At 27.8% G+C, this 18,446-nt stretch overlaps 1 protein-coding gene across 2 annotated transcripts; it reads right to left on the bottom strand.

Moving 5' to 3' along the window:
• Nucleotides 1–15,536: 15,536 nt before the first annotated feature.
• On the bottom strand, nt 15,537–17,720 carry LOC130973832 (dof zinc finger protein DOF5.1-like). Of its 2 annotated transcripts, XM_057898507.1 has the most exons (3): nt 17,503–17,720; nt 16,327–17,236; nt 15,537–15,940 (listed from the first exon to the last, which is right to left on the bottom strand). In XM_057898507.1, exons 1-3 carry the CDS (start codon nt 17,554–17,556, stop codon nt 15,906–15,908), a joined length of 999 nt encoding a protein of 332 aa, XP_057754490.1. In that variant the 5' UTR covers nt 17,557–17,720; the 3' UTR covers nt 15,537–15,905. The 2 variants fall into 2 exon arrangements, with proteins under 2 accessions (XP_057754490.1, XP_057754489.1); XM_057898506.1 differs by having other exon boundaries at nt 15,538–17,236.
• Between the last annotated feature and the right edge of the window lie 726 nt (nt 17,721–18,446).

The raw sequence follows: 18,446 nt of genomic DNA, 5'->3' as shown, positions 1-18,446 counted from the left end.
CATTAATAAATAAGTTGATAGGCCGAACTAATTATTCCGCATGAAATAAATATAATAAAAATATTATTCATACACTAAAAATTAGTCACTAAAATTAATTACTAATATATTTGTATATAAATATATGTGTAATTTAATTTATTTTTAATATGTATTTATATTCTAAGTTTTTAACATATATTTTATACTGTAATCATTATAATTAAAAAAATTTTAATTATTTTATTAATTTTTATAATTTTATTAAATTTTTAATTAAATTTTTATATACACATTTTTTAATTAGGTTTTTATACTACTTTTAAATTTGTAATTAAATTCTTTTCATGTAAAAATATTAAAATTAATAAGATATTTCTCTAAAAATATATGCATAATCTAATTAAGCTTTTAATTATGTATATTACTAATTTATAAAAAAAAATATTCAGTTAATTTTAATATTTTTTATACTAAAAAAATTAATTATAAAATTAAAAGTAATACAAAAACTTAACTAAAAAATGTATAAAAAATTTAATAATTATAAATTTAATAAAATTATAAAAACTAGTAAAATAATTAAACTGTTAAAAAACAACTTTGTGTGTTCGCAAGAGGAAAGATCATGTATAATGATAATATCATCATTGAATAAAATATTAGCTTCGATGAAGGAATGAACAGCAATTTTCAACTTCTTTGAATTTGTCAACAGTATGAACCAAGAATGAAAGTTCTTGCTACCTAGCTACTAGTTTCATCATTGTAAGGAGGGAAAAAAAAAAACTTATTGAAATCCCTATCTATGTGTCTCCAGCACCCTTATAATAGGGTTTTTTTGGCATTGCCAGGAAACAATTCTTAAATTATTTATAAAGTATAGTTTAATAAGTTTGTTAGAATTAATTACGGGGAAATTCATATGAAGATATATATACAAAGTCTACTTTGGCTATTATCTCTTTAATTTTATTACTAGGTATTATTGTAGCTAGAAATAAAAATGAAATTTCAATATCTCTAATATTAATTAACTAAAATAAAGGAACCTAAACGTATAGTAGCAATTAGGATAAGGACATAGCGAATATTAGCCAATTAAGGATATAAGAAATAAACAATTAATTAGTTTATGGCTTTTCACTATTGATATGTAGTTTATGGCTTTTCGTATCAATATAATTCTTTAATTTTTTGGTTCATACCTTTTGGAACCTTTAAAGGGTACGCGTGCCTGAATGATGCTCAGCGGTTTTACTGTATTTATTTTTATATAATAATAGAGAAATATTAGCTCCATCGAAATTTATTTTTTGGTCATTACTTAATTATAAATTTAATTTAGTAATTTAATAATATATTTTAATTATTTTATATTTTTAAATATTAATAATTATTAATTAATAATAAAATATAATAAATTCTGATAGTCTTTTAATATTTTTCGTAATGATATTTTACGTTAAATATAATATTGATTTAATCATTTTGCTTCGTATAAATTAATCTTCAACAAAAACAATAATAATAATTAGTCTCTAATTTCTTAGTAATTAAAATATTTGGTAAATTAGTCAAGAACAAAATAAAACTAATTATTTTTTAATTTTAAATAATTTAATCATTCAATCATATTATTTTTTTAAAAAATTATTAAGAACGAACTACTCTTTGTATACAATATTAAAGGCTAATATATCCATTTATTTACTCTTTATTAAAATTTAATTTGTCTAATATTATAAAATATTAAGAATCAATTTATTGAACTTTTTATTAAATATTTTTCTGAAACAAAATTATTAGAAACAAATCCAAAATATTACTCTTATAATTAATCACATTGGTAGAAACGAATTTCTTGCTTTTCAGACTGCTGTATTATGTGTAGCTCAATGATCTAGTAGGAAAAGAAGAATAAATAAAAAAAACACTTTAATTTTATGTTAATTTCACATATATAATATGCTACTATACTAATTAATAAGTGCTGATGTTTAATTTGATTTAGATTCTGATATTTTCACTTAACTAGCCACATACACTACTATGAAAAAAAGCTACAAAAAGTAGAGAGGGGATACAGCTTTTACAGTTGCAAAACTGCATAAATATGTGATGCTTTCTTTAATTCATGATGTACTAAGTTATTGATCTTTTTTTTTTCTTTTATTTATTTATTTAATTTTTTTTTTTTATTTTTAAGACCTTGATCTATTGCAAGATGATGGTATGTAAGCTAAGACTAACATCGCCGGATGAGATCCATCGAACGTGGTGGTGGAGGTGAGATTTTTAGTTTGCATGGTTGGGAATTTGGGACCCTGCTATAAATTTAATTTTGAATTCATATAAATTATATGTTTATTATTAGTTTTGATCTTTATAATTTTTATTTTGTTTTAGTTTAGTAAATTTAAAACCATTTATTCGTTACATCAAAATAGAATTTTCGCAACAGTTATTTTTATTACTTAGTGACAGTTTAAGTCATAAAATTTTTTGTAAAATTTAAAAACGTCGCTAATTTAAGCATTGTCAGTGAATTTAATGATCGATTTTAAATAATCATTAGTAACACTATTGGTAATGAGTAACACTTAAGTATTTTTGTTATATTTGACGATGAATTAGTTTTAAATAGTCATTAAATTATTAGCTTTTGTGATTTTAAACTGTCACAAAAATTTTAAAATCAAAATTTTCATATTTAAAAGCTTGTTAGAATTTAAAGCCGTCATAATCTCTTTAGCATCAATTTTTCTTTTTTAATTATTACATAAATTATCTCCATTATAGATAATAGTTTATATTTACACAAATACTACAATATCAAATATGTTTTTCTCAAAAAAAAAAATAAAATTTCACAAAAATATTAACATTGTACTTCAAAATAAATTTTACTTAGTAATAATATCAAAGATTCCCGCCTCAAAGATTAGGGTTCGCATTAGCAAAAGAAGGAAAGAGAAGGGACGGCAGATGGTGGACGAGCTAACGACGAACGCGAGCGCGAACGACAACATGGTCAAGGCTATGGTATTATCTTCTCGATCTCAAACAACGACAAATAAGATTTTGGTCTTTCTAAAGAAATAAAAAATAAGAAAAAAGAGAGATATCGTACAGATATAATACTAACGGTTAAAAAATTACATATATAAATGTCATAATACTTTTTAATGAAGACACTTAAAAAAATAAAAGTCATAAAATAGGTGGAATTAATCATCCAATCTGGTGAAGGGTTGGCAATTGAGTAGGGTTTGAACCTAACTCTAACCCTATCCGCGGGTTGAAGTTGTTACTAAAACTCAACCTTACTCTACCCACGAGTTGAGAACAATCCAACCCTAACCCTATCGCGGTTAATCCGCGAGTATCCAACCCTACTTGCGGGTTTTCACAAATATACAATATTATATAACTTAATGAGCATGCAAATTAAAAATTCAATACAAACAACACAATCATCTCGCAAACAATACAATCATCCCATAAACAACATAACCATCAAATGTCCAATTATACATAAAAGTCTTTATTTAAATTAATAACACAAACAAATAAAATGTTGTGATATAACGTTGTATCGCTAAAATAGAATTGATTTTTATATAAACAAAAGTATTAAATTATCAATTGAAGATCTTGGCTCAATGGTAAAAATTGTTTGCACTAAGTGAGAGGTCTTTGGTTCAACACATACCTATAATATATTTTTATAATATATACATATAAAGGGTGCGGGTTGGTCGGATAGGGTTGAGACTCGACCCGCTCTCAAATCCGTTCCGCACTCAACCCTATCCGCAACGAATCGAATTGCCAACCCTGATTGAATAGAGTTGGATACCCGTGGATAAGGTGCATGCTACCACTCCTAATTAATTTGGTGTAATAATTTGCACTATTAAATAATGACGTGGTATATATAAATTAAATACTCTCATTTTCTGTAAACGCTATATATTAGGTTGATGCATGCTGAATTGGTGAGTACCCATATTCACATAGATTGTGTTTGTGTACTATTTAACAGTAATAAAGACACATATATAAAGACTCACACATATACACAAATACAGAAATATATGATATTAGCATCCCAGATAGTATTATAAAAGTCATTCACCAATGTATATCTTTTTCATCAATGAATTTGTTGTGAAATGGATCCTCGTCATAATCTTTTGAGCTAACAAGAGGAATTAGACAAAGAGACAATTTATCATCTACCTTTTTGTTTTGTTCATTGAAAAGTTATCTCACTTAATTAATTCTCTCATAGAGCAAAAAAAATGGAAACTTCATAAGCTAAGTAGAGGCGGGCCTCGTTTGTCTCATCTCTATTTTATAGATGATCTTGTCCTATTTACACAAGATGGAGACCAAGTTCAAGTTATTAAAGAATCTTTGAAGGTCTTTTGTGACGCTTCAGGTCAAAAAGTCAGTCTTACCAAGTCTTGTGTATTCATCTCTAAGAATATTAACCACACGGTTAAAGAAGAGCTAAGCAGGAACCTTGGCATCCCTTTGACCAGCAACCTCGGAAAGTACCTCAAAGTGCCGCTCATTCACAAAAAATGCAGGAGGAACACTTTCAACTATCCTTGACAAGATGCAGGCAAAGTTGTCCAGTTGGAATATGCGAACTCTTTTACTAGCAGAAAGATGTATACTGATCCAATCTGCTCTCTCCACCATAGCCACCTACACCATGCAGACCATGAAGATATCGAAAGAAATTTGTAACCAGATAGATAGAATCTGCAGAAATTTTTTTGGGGTCAAATGAGGAGGATAAGAAGATTCATCTAATTAGTTGGGATAAAATATGCAAGTAAAAGGATATGGGAGGCCTGGGGTTGCGCAAAGCTCAGGAACGCAAATAACATTTTTCTTATGAAGCTCTCTTGGGGTTGGTTCACAATAATCACTCCCTCTGGGTGAAGGTAATGAAAGCTAAATATGCGTGTGGAGACAGCCTAATCCCCAAAGTCACTAGCTAGTAAGGCAAACTATTCTAATACTTGGAAGGAGGTTGTCAAGGTTTGGGAGGATTTTCAGAGGAGTTTCATGTGGAGAATATGAGACAAAGCAGGTCAAGTTTTGGACAGCGCATTGGATCCCAGAGATTAGCAACCTAAATGAACTAGCACATAGTCAGATAAGTGAGGAGATGAAAACTAAGACGTTGGAAGGATTATGCTACAATAGAAGGGACTTGGGATTGGACAAAAATAATCCACTTTGTGCTAGAGGACATTATGGATCTTATTAGCACTCTTAAAGCTCATCACCCCTTTATTGGACACGACTCCTCAGTTGGTTACTAAACATAAAAGAAGAATTTTCCATCAAAACAGCTTACAAAATTTATTACATACAGGAACATGATTCGGAACAGCTTTACAAAATCTATTGGAAAACTAGAACTCCGTAGAAGCTAAAAATATTTTCTTGGCTATTTAAGTCACGATGCTTTATTAACTAATACTAAGAGAAGAAATAGAGGCCTTATTGATAATGGAAATTGCCAGAGGTGTATGAATCAGGAGGAGAATTTGCTCCACGTGCTGAGAGACTGTTCCTACGCTCGGAGTGTATGGATGAGCAGCTCAAATAGGATCTTTCCAGCATCGTTCTTCATTCATAACAACACGGGTTGGCTTAAAGAGAACCTGGACAAGACCTCTTGAACAGAGAATGGGACTTCGTGGCCCATTTTTTTCCTTACCAACTACAACATAATCTGGATAAAGCGTAATGATTTAATTCTCAGACAGGAGTATACCCCTCGTCAGCATACTATTCCAAAGATTAAAGAATTTACCAAGATGTACGATAAAATTTTGGGGCTTATCGAAAAGAGTATTAAAGCCTTGCAAGCCATGAACTCCATTATGGTTGGTTGAAATCCGTCGGAGACTAGATGGATTAAAATTAATGTTAATGGATCATTGATTCATGCTACCGGTTTAGGAACCTATGGTGGCCTCATTAAAGATCAAAATGACATGTTATAAGAAAGGTCACAATCACAATTATAAATTTATGGAGAATTTACATGGGACTCAAAATTACAATTGAGATAGAGTTGAATAAGGTGAAAGTGGAGACAGACTCTACTTATGCTATGAAGCTGCTGCAAAGAGATCCGAATCCTCTCCATGGTTGCATGTCCCTCATTCGTGCAATCAAGAGCCTGCTAGCGTGCCCTAGCGAGTTCAGTGTTGACCATGTCATGAGGGAAGTTAACTCTAGCGCCGATGCCCTTGCTAAGCACGCACACGATTTTTTGGTGGGCATTCACCATTTTGTCGCTCTTCCCTTCTTCCTGGCGCCATTGTTAGAGGCTGATAGGAGAAAAATTTTGTTGCTAGAATAGTAAGAATGTAGTTTTTTTGGGTAGGGGTGAGCACGGGTAGCGAGTACCTGTTTAGTCGTCCGAATTTGAACCCAACCAATTAAATTGGTTATGTGGAACTAACAGATAATCCGGTCTGACTCGAACCAAACTAATGACTCTTTCTAGTAACTGGTTCAGATAACGGTTTTGGGGTGCGGAAGCCGAACCAACCTTTAGATCCGACCATGTATTAACTAAATAAATATATATATATATATATATATATATATATATATATATATATATGCCTTTTAATATGTTTGAATTTTAATATCTTTATTGTTAATATGTTTGGATTTTAATATATTTAGTTTTTAATGTATTTTGTATTTAACATGTTGAGATTATTTCTATTGATTTTACATGTTTATTGTACTTACAGAATTTTTAAGATAAAAATTTCATTTCTTTTTATGAATTTGTTTCATTGGGTATTCAATTATTCGATCACCGAACCAATCCGTTCTTAATCGATTTGGTTTGGTTCGGATACATACAAAAAAAAATGTAAATTTAAACCAAATTAAACCAATTACAATTTAATTGATTTGATTCTTATTTCACCTTAAACCTGATCCGTGCTCACCCCTACTTTTGGGTGTTTGGGCCTTCAACCCCTTTCTTAATTAAAAAAAAAACATATAAATACATACAATATCTATAATACATTTATTATTAAAAACTAATTTTATCCTTATTGTCGTTGGTAAAAAGCAAAATTTTAAAAAATAAAAAATAATAAATTCTAATACAAATCAGTATCACGTATTTAATATTATTTATGTCACGATTTTTGCTTTAATAAAATACTAAATAATAGATTTGTAAATTGTAATAATAACACTATGTATATGTCTCTCATCCACATCAAAAGCAAGCAAAGACAGCCATAGTACAAGATATAGATTATTATGATATGATTTAGAAGTAGTGAGAAAGAATCTAAAAGAGATTAATGATTGAGGGTAATGTGGGGCAGAAGATGAAGGGAGATTGGAATCATAGAAAGAGAGCGATGATGATGGCGATGATGATGATGATGATGATGATCATGCACACAAATTAAACACAGAAAGGACGTTACAGAAAAGCAAAAGCTGCCAATGAAAGGAAACACAGAAGAGAACATATTCACGCCTACACAAAACACACACACACACACACATGTGCCCACATCACAAAAATGAAAATAATAAAGAAACCTTATTACTTATTAGCTTAACAATAATTAATATTTAATTCTTGCTTCGGATTCCGACCTTTATTTCTTCATGCTCCTTCTCTTCTTCTTCTTCTAGCTACAACTTCCTATCTTCCCCTATGCAACTTCCAAGTTTCTTTATTGTTATCGATAATTGAGTTACATGTGTGGTTTAATTTATTTTCAATGTATATTTATATTTTAATATGTATTTTATATTAGTAGTTGATTTTATTGGCTGATTTTAGTGGATAAATAATATTTTTTTAAAATAATAATTTTTTTCAATCTCACTAGATGAATAATAAAATATACGAACAATATGAATAATAAATTATATTTTAGATCTATTAACAAAAATTATATCTAATTAATTTAAAATTTAAATTTTAAAATTAAAATTAACTTTTTTAATTTATTGTTTAAAATATTATAAAAAACGTTTTTTTATATTTTTCTTTAATATATTTTAATTATTTTTATTCAAATAATAAAAATAAAATTTTTTTTATAAATTATATATAATAAAAAATATTTTAAGAAACTATATACGAAATCCCTGGTATACTCCTTAATCCTTATACATTGTATAACAGTAAGGAGATAATATTAAAAATAATTTTTTAAAAAACAAGTGATGGGTGTCAATTTAGTTTTAAAAAAAATTAAATATCTCAAATTAATTTTTGAAAATACAACTAAATTATTAAATTGGTTCTTTTATAAGGTAAAATAATGACGGTCGTGGTATAGTTATTTTGCGATATATAGTTATCATCTAATCAACAAAAAATAATTTAATTTAATTTAATATTATATTTTTTAAAGACAAATTTAGAGTGTTTAATCTTTTGAAAATTAAATTAATATATTATCTGATTAGCAATGGCAAATATCTACGGTTGCTGAAAATTATCGCAAAATACTGTCCGCATCACTAACCAAGACAGTTCACTCAACCGTTGGTATTAATATTTACGATGGTTTAAAATTGTCGTTAATCACAGAAAACCAGCCACAAATTTCTGCTCTTCTTGTAATGATAAATAATTTTTTTTTTTAACACCATTTTAATTACAAACCCTAAAAGTACAACATGCACAAGATTTATTGTATAGAGGTATGAATGACATGCACAATTAGTCTTGAGATTATAATCGTAACACGACGAAAAGAAGTAGTGAATAAAATTTAGGAAAAATTTAGTGATTTAATACTGAATATAGTAATTAACATTATTTAAATCATATTAGTTAATCGGATCGGTCCAGTCTTAAAGTCTCATAAATATTTTAGCTGAATTCTATTGCCTAGAAAAATTATTTAGATGAATGATAATTGTTGGATGAAATAAAATAACACAATGAAATATATTATTTCACATAATTTTAATTTCAGTAAAGAGTTAAATTTAATAGAATATTAAAATGAAATGCATATTTTCTTTCTTTGGAAAAATTAGGTGGTAGTGGGGACCTTTTCTTTTTGTCCTTGTTATTGATAATATCATAAGACAGAGTCGACAGTAAAAGAACTAGTAGCATCGTAGTAGTGTCAATAATCATGCAACACCATTAATAATATATAAAAAATTTTCAAGTGTACTAGTATATCGATATTTTAGTGATTTTTAACGGTTGATTTTAATTATAAAAAATTTATATAATATATAATTAAAATCAACGATTAAAAATTAATGAAATATCAGTATACCAGCATATTTAAAAACTTTTCAATAATATATAGATAGAAATGAAGTGAATAAAATGAATATTATATAATTATTTAGTATTTAGGGATTGAGTATCAGGCTAATTTTTTTTTATATTGGAAGGGTGTGTGAGTTGTGCTTGATTATGGTATATACAGGTGTTAGACACAAGTGTGGGACAGGGAGAAATCGGACCGTCCGAGTTCTTTGTTAAAAAATTCGTTAATCACAAATCGGACCGTCCGATTAGTTTTTGTTTTTTTTTTATTTATTTAACATGAAATCGGACCCTCCGTGTACAGTTTTTTTTTTGTTTTTTTTAAAAACCGAAAACGGACCCTCCGTTTTCTATTTTTTTTTTTTTAATTTTTCCTTTAAAACAAAACGGACCCTCCGTTTTTAGGTTTTTTTTTTTTTTTTTAAAAATCAAAACGGACCGTCCGAGTTGTGATTGTTTGTTTGAAAAAAAAAATAAAACAAACAAATCGGTGCATCCGATTTGTACATCCCATATCAATGTAAAATACGTTTCTGTTCACAGCTTCTTGTTATACACTTCTCTCTCTCCCACATAAAAAATAACAAGCGTGAGTATCACATCAACATAGATCGACCAACCGACCAAAGAAAACCTTCCTTCACTTACTGTTTACACTAACAGAGAGAGAGAGAGAGAGAGTAGTACGTGTTTGCTTTATTGACTAGTAGTGTTGTGTTGTTTCAACTTTATTCCTTGTAACCCAGCAAATTAGCTTGCTTTGGCAATTGCAAAAAAGCAACACCTCCAACCCCCAGATTCCATATCTAATAATACATTCAAGTTAGCCCCCCTTCAATTATACCATACTTTACTATCACTCACATCATAATCACAATTAGGTTAATTAATCGCAAAACCCCATGATGAATGAAATTCATTACTTTCCCATGTGCTTAATTCTAGTAGTATTATATGTTGAAAAATTTTTGGTGAAGACCTAAGATTTTTAATAAATGGGTAAAAAAAAATTTTGTTTTTGAAATTTCACAAAAATTTTTAAAATATTCATAAGTTTTATTTTGTTTTAATTTTATCTCATAAATTTTTTATTTGCATCAAATATACTCTTGACTATTAATTTTTAAAAAAATTCAAGACCAATCCAATAAAAATACATGAAAATTATACTTGATTTATTTGTGTTGAAGGTTGTTATTATAAAATTGTTGTTGAATTGGTCCTAAATATTTTGAAAAATTAGCGATCAGGAGTATATTTAATACAAATCGAAAATTTTCGAGATAAAGTTAAAACAAAATAAAATTTAGGGATACTTTTAAAATTTTTACCAAATTTCGAGAATAAAAAATATACTTCACCTTTAATAAATTTATAAAAAATACGTGTATTTATATGTACATGATAATTTTTATTTTTTAATTAAAAAAACAATATTCATTATTCATAAAAACTTTATTTTTTACTATATAACATTATACTTATATGATATATATTAAACACATAATCACTCAAATATATTTTTTTATCATTTTAAATTTTTAAAATAAGTAACTTAATTTTATGCGTAAAAATTCACATAAAGTTATCTCCGTATCATCATATAAAATTAAGAATTATTAGATTATTTAGCATGTTTGATTAAATTATTAATTTTACATATACATGTCAATTCTAGGTTTTTGACTTTTTTGTATGATATGATATCATAAGTTTTATAATTAGCCAAAAAATCCCATGTGTTCCTCTCTATCGATCTAAATTTTTGAAATAATTAACTGATTTCATGACATAAATGGAAAGTTAAATTTCATTAAGCAAAGCAATTAAGTCTATTGATAATGATAATTAAGCCTCCAATCACTTAAAACTAAATGACTACTTCAATAATTTATTTATCAATTTGGACATTAATAATTAAATGACTATATCTTATAGCAGTATTTGGAATTGTTCTATATCTATTTAGTTATTTTTGTTTTCATTCGATCAACAAAGTCATCCATCCATGGAATAGAAGTTGATGCACTAATATTGCATGGTTTTGAGTGGAATGTTAATTTGGCACTTCTTCGCGCCAAAACATAACATATATATGTTACCTGCCAACATTGATATGGATGAGAGACACACACCACACCACACGACAAGAGATGCAAACACACACCAAACTACTAAAAAAATTACATGACATAGACACATGTGTTACATTTATAGTCATTTATGTATGTTACTTAATAATTAACTCATGTTTTATGAATAAATAAGTGATTTCATGATAATATATGATATATATATGCATATATTTATTTTGAAGGTTTATTGAGCATGTATTATATAAAAATAAGTTTGATTTTAATATACTAATATGCAAATAAAAAAATGTATACAATTATACAATTAAATTTATGTCGTTAGAAAATATTTAAGTTATAAATTTAAATATTAATTATTTTATTAATGTGAAGGAAGCGAGAATGTCGGCTTGAATAACGTCAATATTAGTGAGAATTCAATGTCTCAAAAACTTAAGGGTTTTTCCATAAGGTTTGTCTACGAAAGGTGAGGCAAAATTTAAGATCAGATAAAAAAACGTAGTCGATGAACAACATGTGAATATTTTTGTACTATCCTTTATTGATCCCAAAAGATAGAAGGGACAGGCCAAAGATTATTATCAATTCAAAAAAAGAGGTTACATTTTTACTGTAACAATACATAAAAATAAATTTTTTCAAACAATTATAAATGTAAATCCACCAATATTAGTGCCTTATTAACACTATGTATAACAAGTTTCAAATATATATATATAGACACTTCACTTAATTAGTGTCTTAATTATTGCACTCGGATTTGTTACATTATATGCTCCTTTATTTCCTTTTCTATTGCACCACTCTCAATCTTCACATGTAAAACAAACAAGTACGATCCACTTGGTCAATTTCCTTGTAATACGATCATAAAAATTCTGGCCACCAATATATATTAGTACATATTTGTATTACTAGAAAGAAAAAAAAAACTCATCTCTCTCTTCTATCTAAAAAATACAAAAAAAAATAATGTCTCTCACACACATAACACTACACACCTTGGTCCCCAATTATTGGATTTATCCAAAGTCCTTTTCCCATTGAAGGTTGGAAATTAAAAAAGTAACTCAAATTAATTTTTTATTTTTATTTCAAAAATAAAAAGCGGCTTCTCAATTCTCAAAATATGAGACCACACCAATAGTGAAGTTTATCTAGGAATTTGAAATTTCTATTTAGAGGATTAAAGTAAGCAAGGTGGACGTACTCTACATATGTAACAGTGATTCATCATATGAAAACTAGGGCTAACTTCAACAAGACAAAACAATATTGGAAACTGGTGAGTATGTATAATCTTTGTGAACCTGCTGAACCATCAGGAACTATTCGTTATCACCTTCAGTGCCCTCTAAAAATGGGAATCTTCATGCTTTAATTTTAGCTTCAATAAATATAAAAGATTACTTTTTAATTAATTAAAAGAGTAATATTCTATATTAGTTTTCAAAAAATTTTTAATCAGATAATTTAATTTTCAAAATGTTTAATTATTAAATTAGTCTCTAATCTTTTATTTTGTTAAACATATCAATTTTTTAGTTAAATTTTGATAAAAAGTTAGATAAATCAGTCTCTATCATTATTTATAAAGACATAGTTATCCTTAAGAATTTTAAAATTTTCATATTAATTTTTCTATATACACGAACAATTTGAGTGGGATAAGATAAAAATTTAGAGACTGATTTAGTGATTAAGATTTGTTTAAGAGTAAAACATCTGACTAAAAAATTCTTAAGAATTAATTTGGAATATTATTCTTATTCATATTAGAAAATTTTATTTACCATGAAATTATTTGTTTAACTCTAATTTTTGGAAGAGTTAGAAGTGTTTAAGATTTAAAATTTAGAATTTAAAATTTAAGAGTTAAAATTTATGATAAAAATTAATTTTCAAAAGTACAGAAAATTGATTTTTATTATTATTATTGGTTAATTTTTTTATCATAAAATTATTTTATAATCTCATTGTTTTAGAGGGTTTGCGGTTTAGGTTTAAGTTTGGGATTTAAAATTTAAAATCTTAAGTTTGTTATTTAAGATAAAAATATTTAAAAAATTAGTGACATTGACTAAAAAAATTAACTCTCTAATTGAACTCTTTTAGTGTTACCTTTTAGATCTTTTAGTATTAACTAGGGAGTCAAATTTTTTAGTCAATATTAACCAATTTTATTTATTTTCAAAAATAAATATTAACAAAATAATTTTACAATAAAAGAGTTGACTCATGTTAGAAATTTTTTTTAGACAAAATATGTTATGTATTAATATGTGAAGGCCTACCTTAGTATTGTTCAGTTTCATTTTAGTGCTATAGTACTTTAAGTCAGCGTTTGGTGGAGAGATAGTGACGGAAAGACTGAGACTGAGAGACAGAGACTAAGAGACATATATTAAAATAAATTTCAGTATTCTGTTTGGTGTAAAATGGGAGACAAAAATTGAAACAAAAATAAAACTCTAATTTAATTTGCACAAAGGATAAAATTGAAATTAATTAATTGAAATGAAAGTATTTTAGGTATAAAATGTTATTAAAGTTTCAGTCTCCATCTCTAAAAATTTCAGTCCCCCTATATCCCTACTTTTTGGAAGTACTGAAATACTGAAATTTTAGAGACAGAGAAAAAAATTTTAGTACTAGTCTCTGAACTAACAAACATGATACTGACTCTTAATCTTTCAGTTTCTGTCTCAGTACCTCAAAACAAATGCAACCTAATTTATTTATCTATTTAATAATGTGCTCATAAGAAAGAACAAATATTTTTTATATTCATTTAATTCGTATAACATTTTGATATATAACCCTTTATTGTTAGATACATATATAGAAAAAGTTATTAATTAGTGTAAAGCACAAACATAAACAGAATATTAAAGTAAAATAATTCCCTAGAATGAAAAGATAAAAAAGAAACCCCAGAATATTGAATTTGACATGCAACCCTAAAATATTTGGATTTGTTCTTCTAAAGTTTGAATTTTACTTTAAAAAATAAAGTGTGATCTCTCACCATTTATTTCATATGTGGGACCAAAAATAAATATGAAAGAGAAACCATTCAAAGGTAGAAAAATCACATTTTATTCTTTAAAATGAAATTCAAATTTTAGAAGATCAAAATCTAAAATATTCAACTCCAGGTATCTTTATTTTGGGTGAGGATTTTTCCAAAGTGAAAAGTAAAACACAGGAATATTGAATTGGACCAAATCCCAAAAATATATCCAACTCCAGGTATATCTTGACCTTCATTGCTAAGATTTCCCACGCTGTACTTTCAAATACAATAAACAAACACCTCTATTATTTTTTTTTTCGATTCAAATATTTGTTTATCACCAAAATTCTAAAGATTGGATCTAAGAGTCTAAGACCATAAATTGGTTATGTGTCCTTTTTTTTTCCTTTGAAGCTTTTTAATTAATTAATCAATTATTAAATTAGAGCCTGTTAAAGCATGAATACAAAGAATCTCACATGTTGAATTCTTTAAAAAATAGGTCGCCACTATTCAATTAGCCCTTAAATTGTGATTTTTTTTTAAATAAAGAGATAGTAGAACACATTTTTTCTTAATTTGTGCTTATGAATCTAAAACAAAGGGTAAAAATAACTATAAGCTAAGTACGAGATGAATAATGTATGTAGCATGTATATTTAACTAAAAGAAAGAGATAAAAAAGCACATTAATAATACAATTGTCAGGTGTACACCAAAATCAGTTATCAAAATTATTTATTGGTATAAAATAAAAAATAATACTACACATTTAAATTTTTTTATGAATTAATTATAGTCAAGTTAAATAATAAGACTTGAAATAATACTAGGCATAACTGATTTTTGTTTATGTTAGATCAATTTAATTAAATTTAATAAATAAAAAAACTTAAATATATAATATTATTATTCTAAAATATATATTAAAATTTAAAATACATACTAAAAATAAATTAAATTATAAAAATATTTATGCATAAATATATAATAACTGATTTTAGTAAGCAATAACATTAACATTAATGATATGCAACTAAGTATATTCTTTAATCTAAACACAAAATGAAAATTTAAATGCTCAGGTGAATTAATATAAAATGACATGACCACGTAAAAGCCTTCCAGAACACACATATATATGGCTGCACACGAACATTATATTCCCATAATAAACAAACTAATACATCAACCTAATAATAATAATAATAATAATAATAATCTCATAGCATGTTCATAATATTGCTCTACAACAACAACTAACAACAACAACAAAATATTAATAATAATGACACCCATACTTTGATGATGGGAAATTAAAGAAAATAACTCCAAGACTTGCTTACCATTTTTTCATGCATCTTGGGGAGTAGCAATGCTAAAAACTGTGTTTCTCATGATCCTTCTTCATTCCTTTCCATCTATCGATGTAAGACTCAAAGATGGTATGTAGAATTCCATTCCTCAGTTAGCATGATATTGATTTCTAGCTCTTATATTTTATACTTTGGACAATAATTTCTATGATGATCACAAAACAAAAAAAAAATTAATAATTCTAAAAACACGCAATAATTAAATATACTCAAAAAACATGCAAGTATTTCTCTGTCACAATAACTGATTCGTCGGCGAAGCGAAACTAGGAGCTTCATTCCATGCATTAACATTGCCACTTCCACCATTACTACTACTCCAAAATAGATCATTGCTACCCAAAACATTGTTCTTAGAAAATAAACTCAACCCTCCTTGATTATTATTTTTACTATTATTATTCTCTTCCATTTTCACCGAATTATTGTTAACCTCATGATGATGAGGTATCATTCCACCAACAACGACAACACTAGAATCATCAGCCATTGTCTTATTAATGTTACTATTACTAGAACAACGAAACCTACCTCCATGATGGTCCCTCACATATTCACCATTTTCTTGATCAAATTGATGAAACAAACCGATTTGTGGCGGTTGCGGTTGTGGTTGTGGCGGTTCCAAATTACTCAGGAAATTAGGGAACTGTTGCAAACTTGGTAGCCTCCATTGCTGTAACACAGAACCAGAACCACCATTGTTATTGTTATTAGCTCCAATTTGAAACTCGCCATCACTACCTGTGTTGCCACCATTTCTAACCAACAAAGAAGATGAAGGAGGGTTTGGGCCAAAAAGAAGCGATGATGCATGATCACTACTATAGTGATGCAAAGTTGTTGTTGGCAAGAACGGAAATTGATGATGATGATGGGTTGGTGTTGGAGTTTGCATATGATTCATCACATTCAGATCATTATTGTTGTTGTTGCTGTTACTATTATTGCGGCCACTGGAAGAAGAGTTGCCACTTGCGGAGCTAGAACCTCCAACTGCACCACCATGCAGATTAAGATGATGATGATGATGATGATGATCAGGTTTCAAAGGAGACCTAGATCTGTTGGTGTTGGTATTTGTTGTTCCTTTGCTTCTCTTGTTCCTTCTGCATCCGCCGCCGACCGGAACATTCCTCAGTGCGCCGCCTCTCGTCCAGTACCGGCGGCAAGTCTTGCAGAAGTGGCGAGGCTGCGAGAGGCTGTAGTTGTTGTAGTAACAGAACTTGGTGTTCGTGGATTCGCACCTCGGACACTTGAGTGATACATCTGGTTGATGTATTTTTGCCAGTCTGGCTCTATCCGCCATTGATCCTGGTCGAATAGAGCCCTGGTAGCCACCACCTCCAACGACTACTGATGATGTAATCGTTGGAGGTGGTGGCTGTAAAATTGGTGGAACTGGAAGATTTTGAGAGCCAATTCCTAATTGCTGATTAGCCTGTTTCAATTTTTTTTATAAGTACATGATGATAATATTAATAAAAAAATAATTAGAGATAAAACAAATATACATGGGTATATTCAAGAAAAAAAAGAAAGAAAAGTAAAGATTGATAAAGTATGTAAAGAATATCTGTTTGCTTTTGATTAATTTTGTTCTTGTAGCTTTATTGATGAATAAGCTAAAGAAAAAGCAAGGACCTAAAAAATAAAAGAAATTAAAATAAATAATTATGGAAGAGAATGAAAGAATTTAATCCTTGCCTGTTGTGACCAGTTGGGTGGATCAAGATAGATTGGAAGAGAAGGGAAGACCATGGCTCCTACTACTCTTAATTAGAGAGAGAGAGAAAGAAAAAGAGAGAGAGAGCTTTCTCTTTTGTAAAAGTTTGATGGGTTCTTTGGAGTGGTGAGTGTGTATTTGGGTGGAGAATCACATCAACATACATGAGAGAGTTGCAGAAAGAAAGAAAGAAAGAGATCACAACCAAGTAGGAGAGGAAAAAAAAAAAGAAGAAAAAGATAAAGGAGGCTTAGCCTTGTGGGGGTATAGTGGTAGTTTATGTTTATTTATTTTTGTTCTTTAACTTGTTTTTCCTCTTCTTCTCTCTTTCTTTCCTCCACACTCTCCTCTTTTTGTTTTTATTAAAATTTGTGGGATTATTAATTGAAGGGCACTGAATGAATTTCTTATTCTGTAAGCATCTTTATCATTTTCTCTACTTTTACTGTGGCATCAACATTATTAAATAAAATAATACTTTATTTACTCTCATGCATGTTATTAATTATGTTATGAAAGAGAGAAGCCATAGCCCTAGTTTATATATTATATATTGAAAGCAATGAAATCTATTAAAATTATAATTTTAAGTATATACTATATATATCTGAAATTTCTCATCACTGAACTATATATTTTTAACAAAAACGTAAAAAATATATATTGTTTATAAACATGTGTTATTTAATAACTTATTATATATATATATATATATATATATATATATTTTATATTTTAATATTTACTTTATATGGATATTAATTTAATAACTGATTTTTTGTATACATATAACATATAATTGTACTTTTAATGAATATTTTAGGATTTAACAAAGATTATTAAATTTTAAATTTTTCGGTCATAAAAAATTTGATAGTGTTATAATACCATTTTTTTAAATTTAATTTAATAAGAAAAGACACAT

The sequence above is a fragment of the Arachis stenosperma genome, chromosome 4 (genome assembly GCF_014773155.1).
Source record: "Arachis stenosperma cultivar V10309 chromosome 4, arast.V10309.gnm1.PFL2, whole genome shotgun sequence".
Taxonomy (NCBI): domain Eukaryota; kingdom Viridiplantae; phylum Streptophyta; class Magnoliopsida; order Fabales; family Fabaceae; genus Arachis; species Arachis stenosperma.
This window is presented reverse-complemented; position numbering and strand designations above follow the sequence as displayed.

Bases quoted from the DNA above. Each gene is read 5' to 3' on its own strand.
- LOC130973832 (XM_057898506.1), bottom strand. From the start codon at position 17,556: ATGGTCTTCCCTTCTCTTCCAATCTATCTTGATCCACCCAACTGGTCA. The intron at 17,237-17,502 runs GCAAGGATTAAA...AAATTGAAACAG, and splicing joins CACCCAACTGGTCACAACAG to GCTAATCAGCAATTAGGAAT.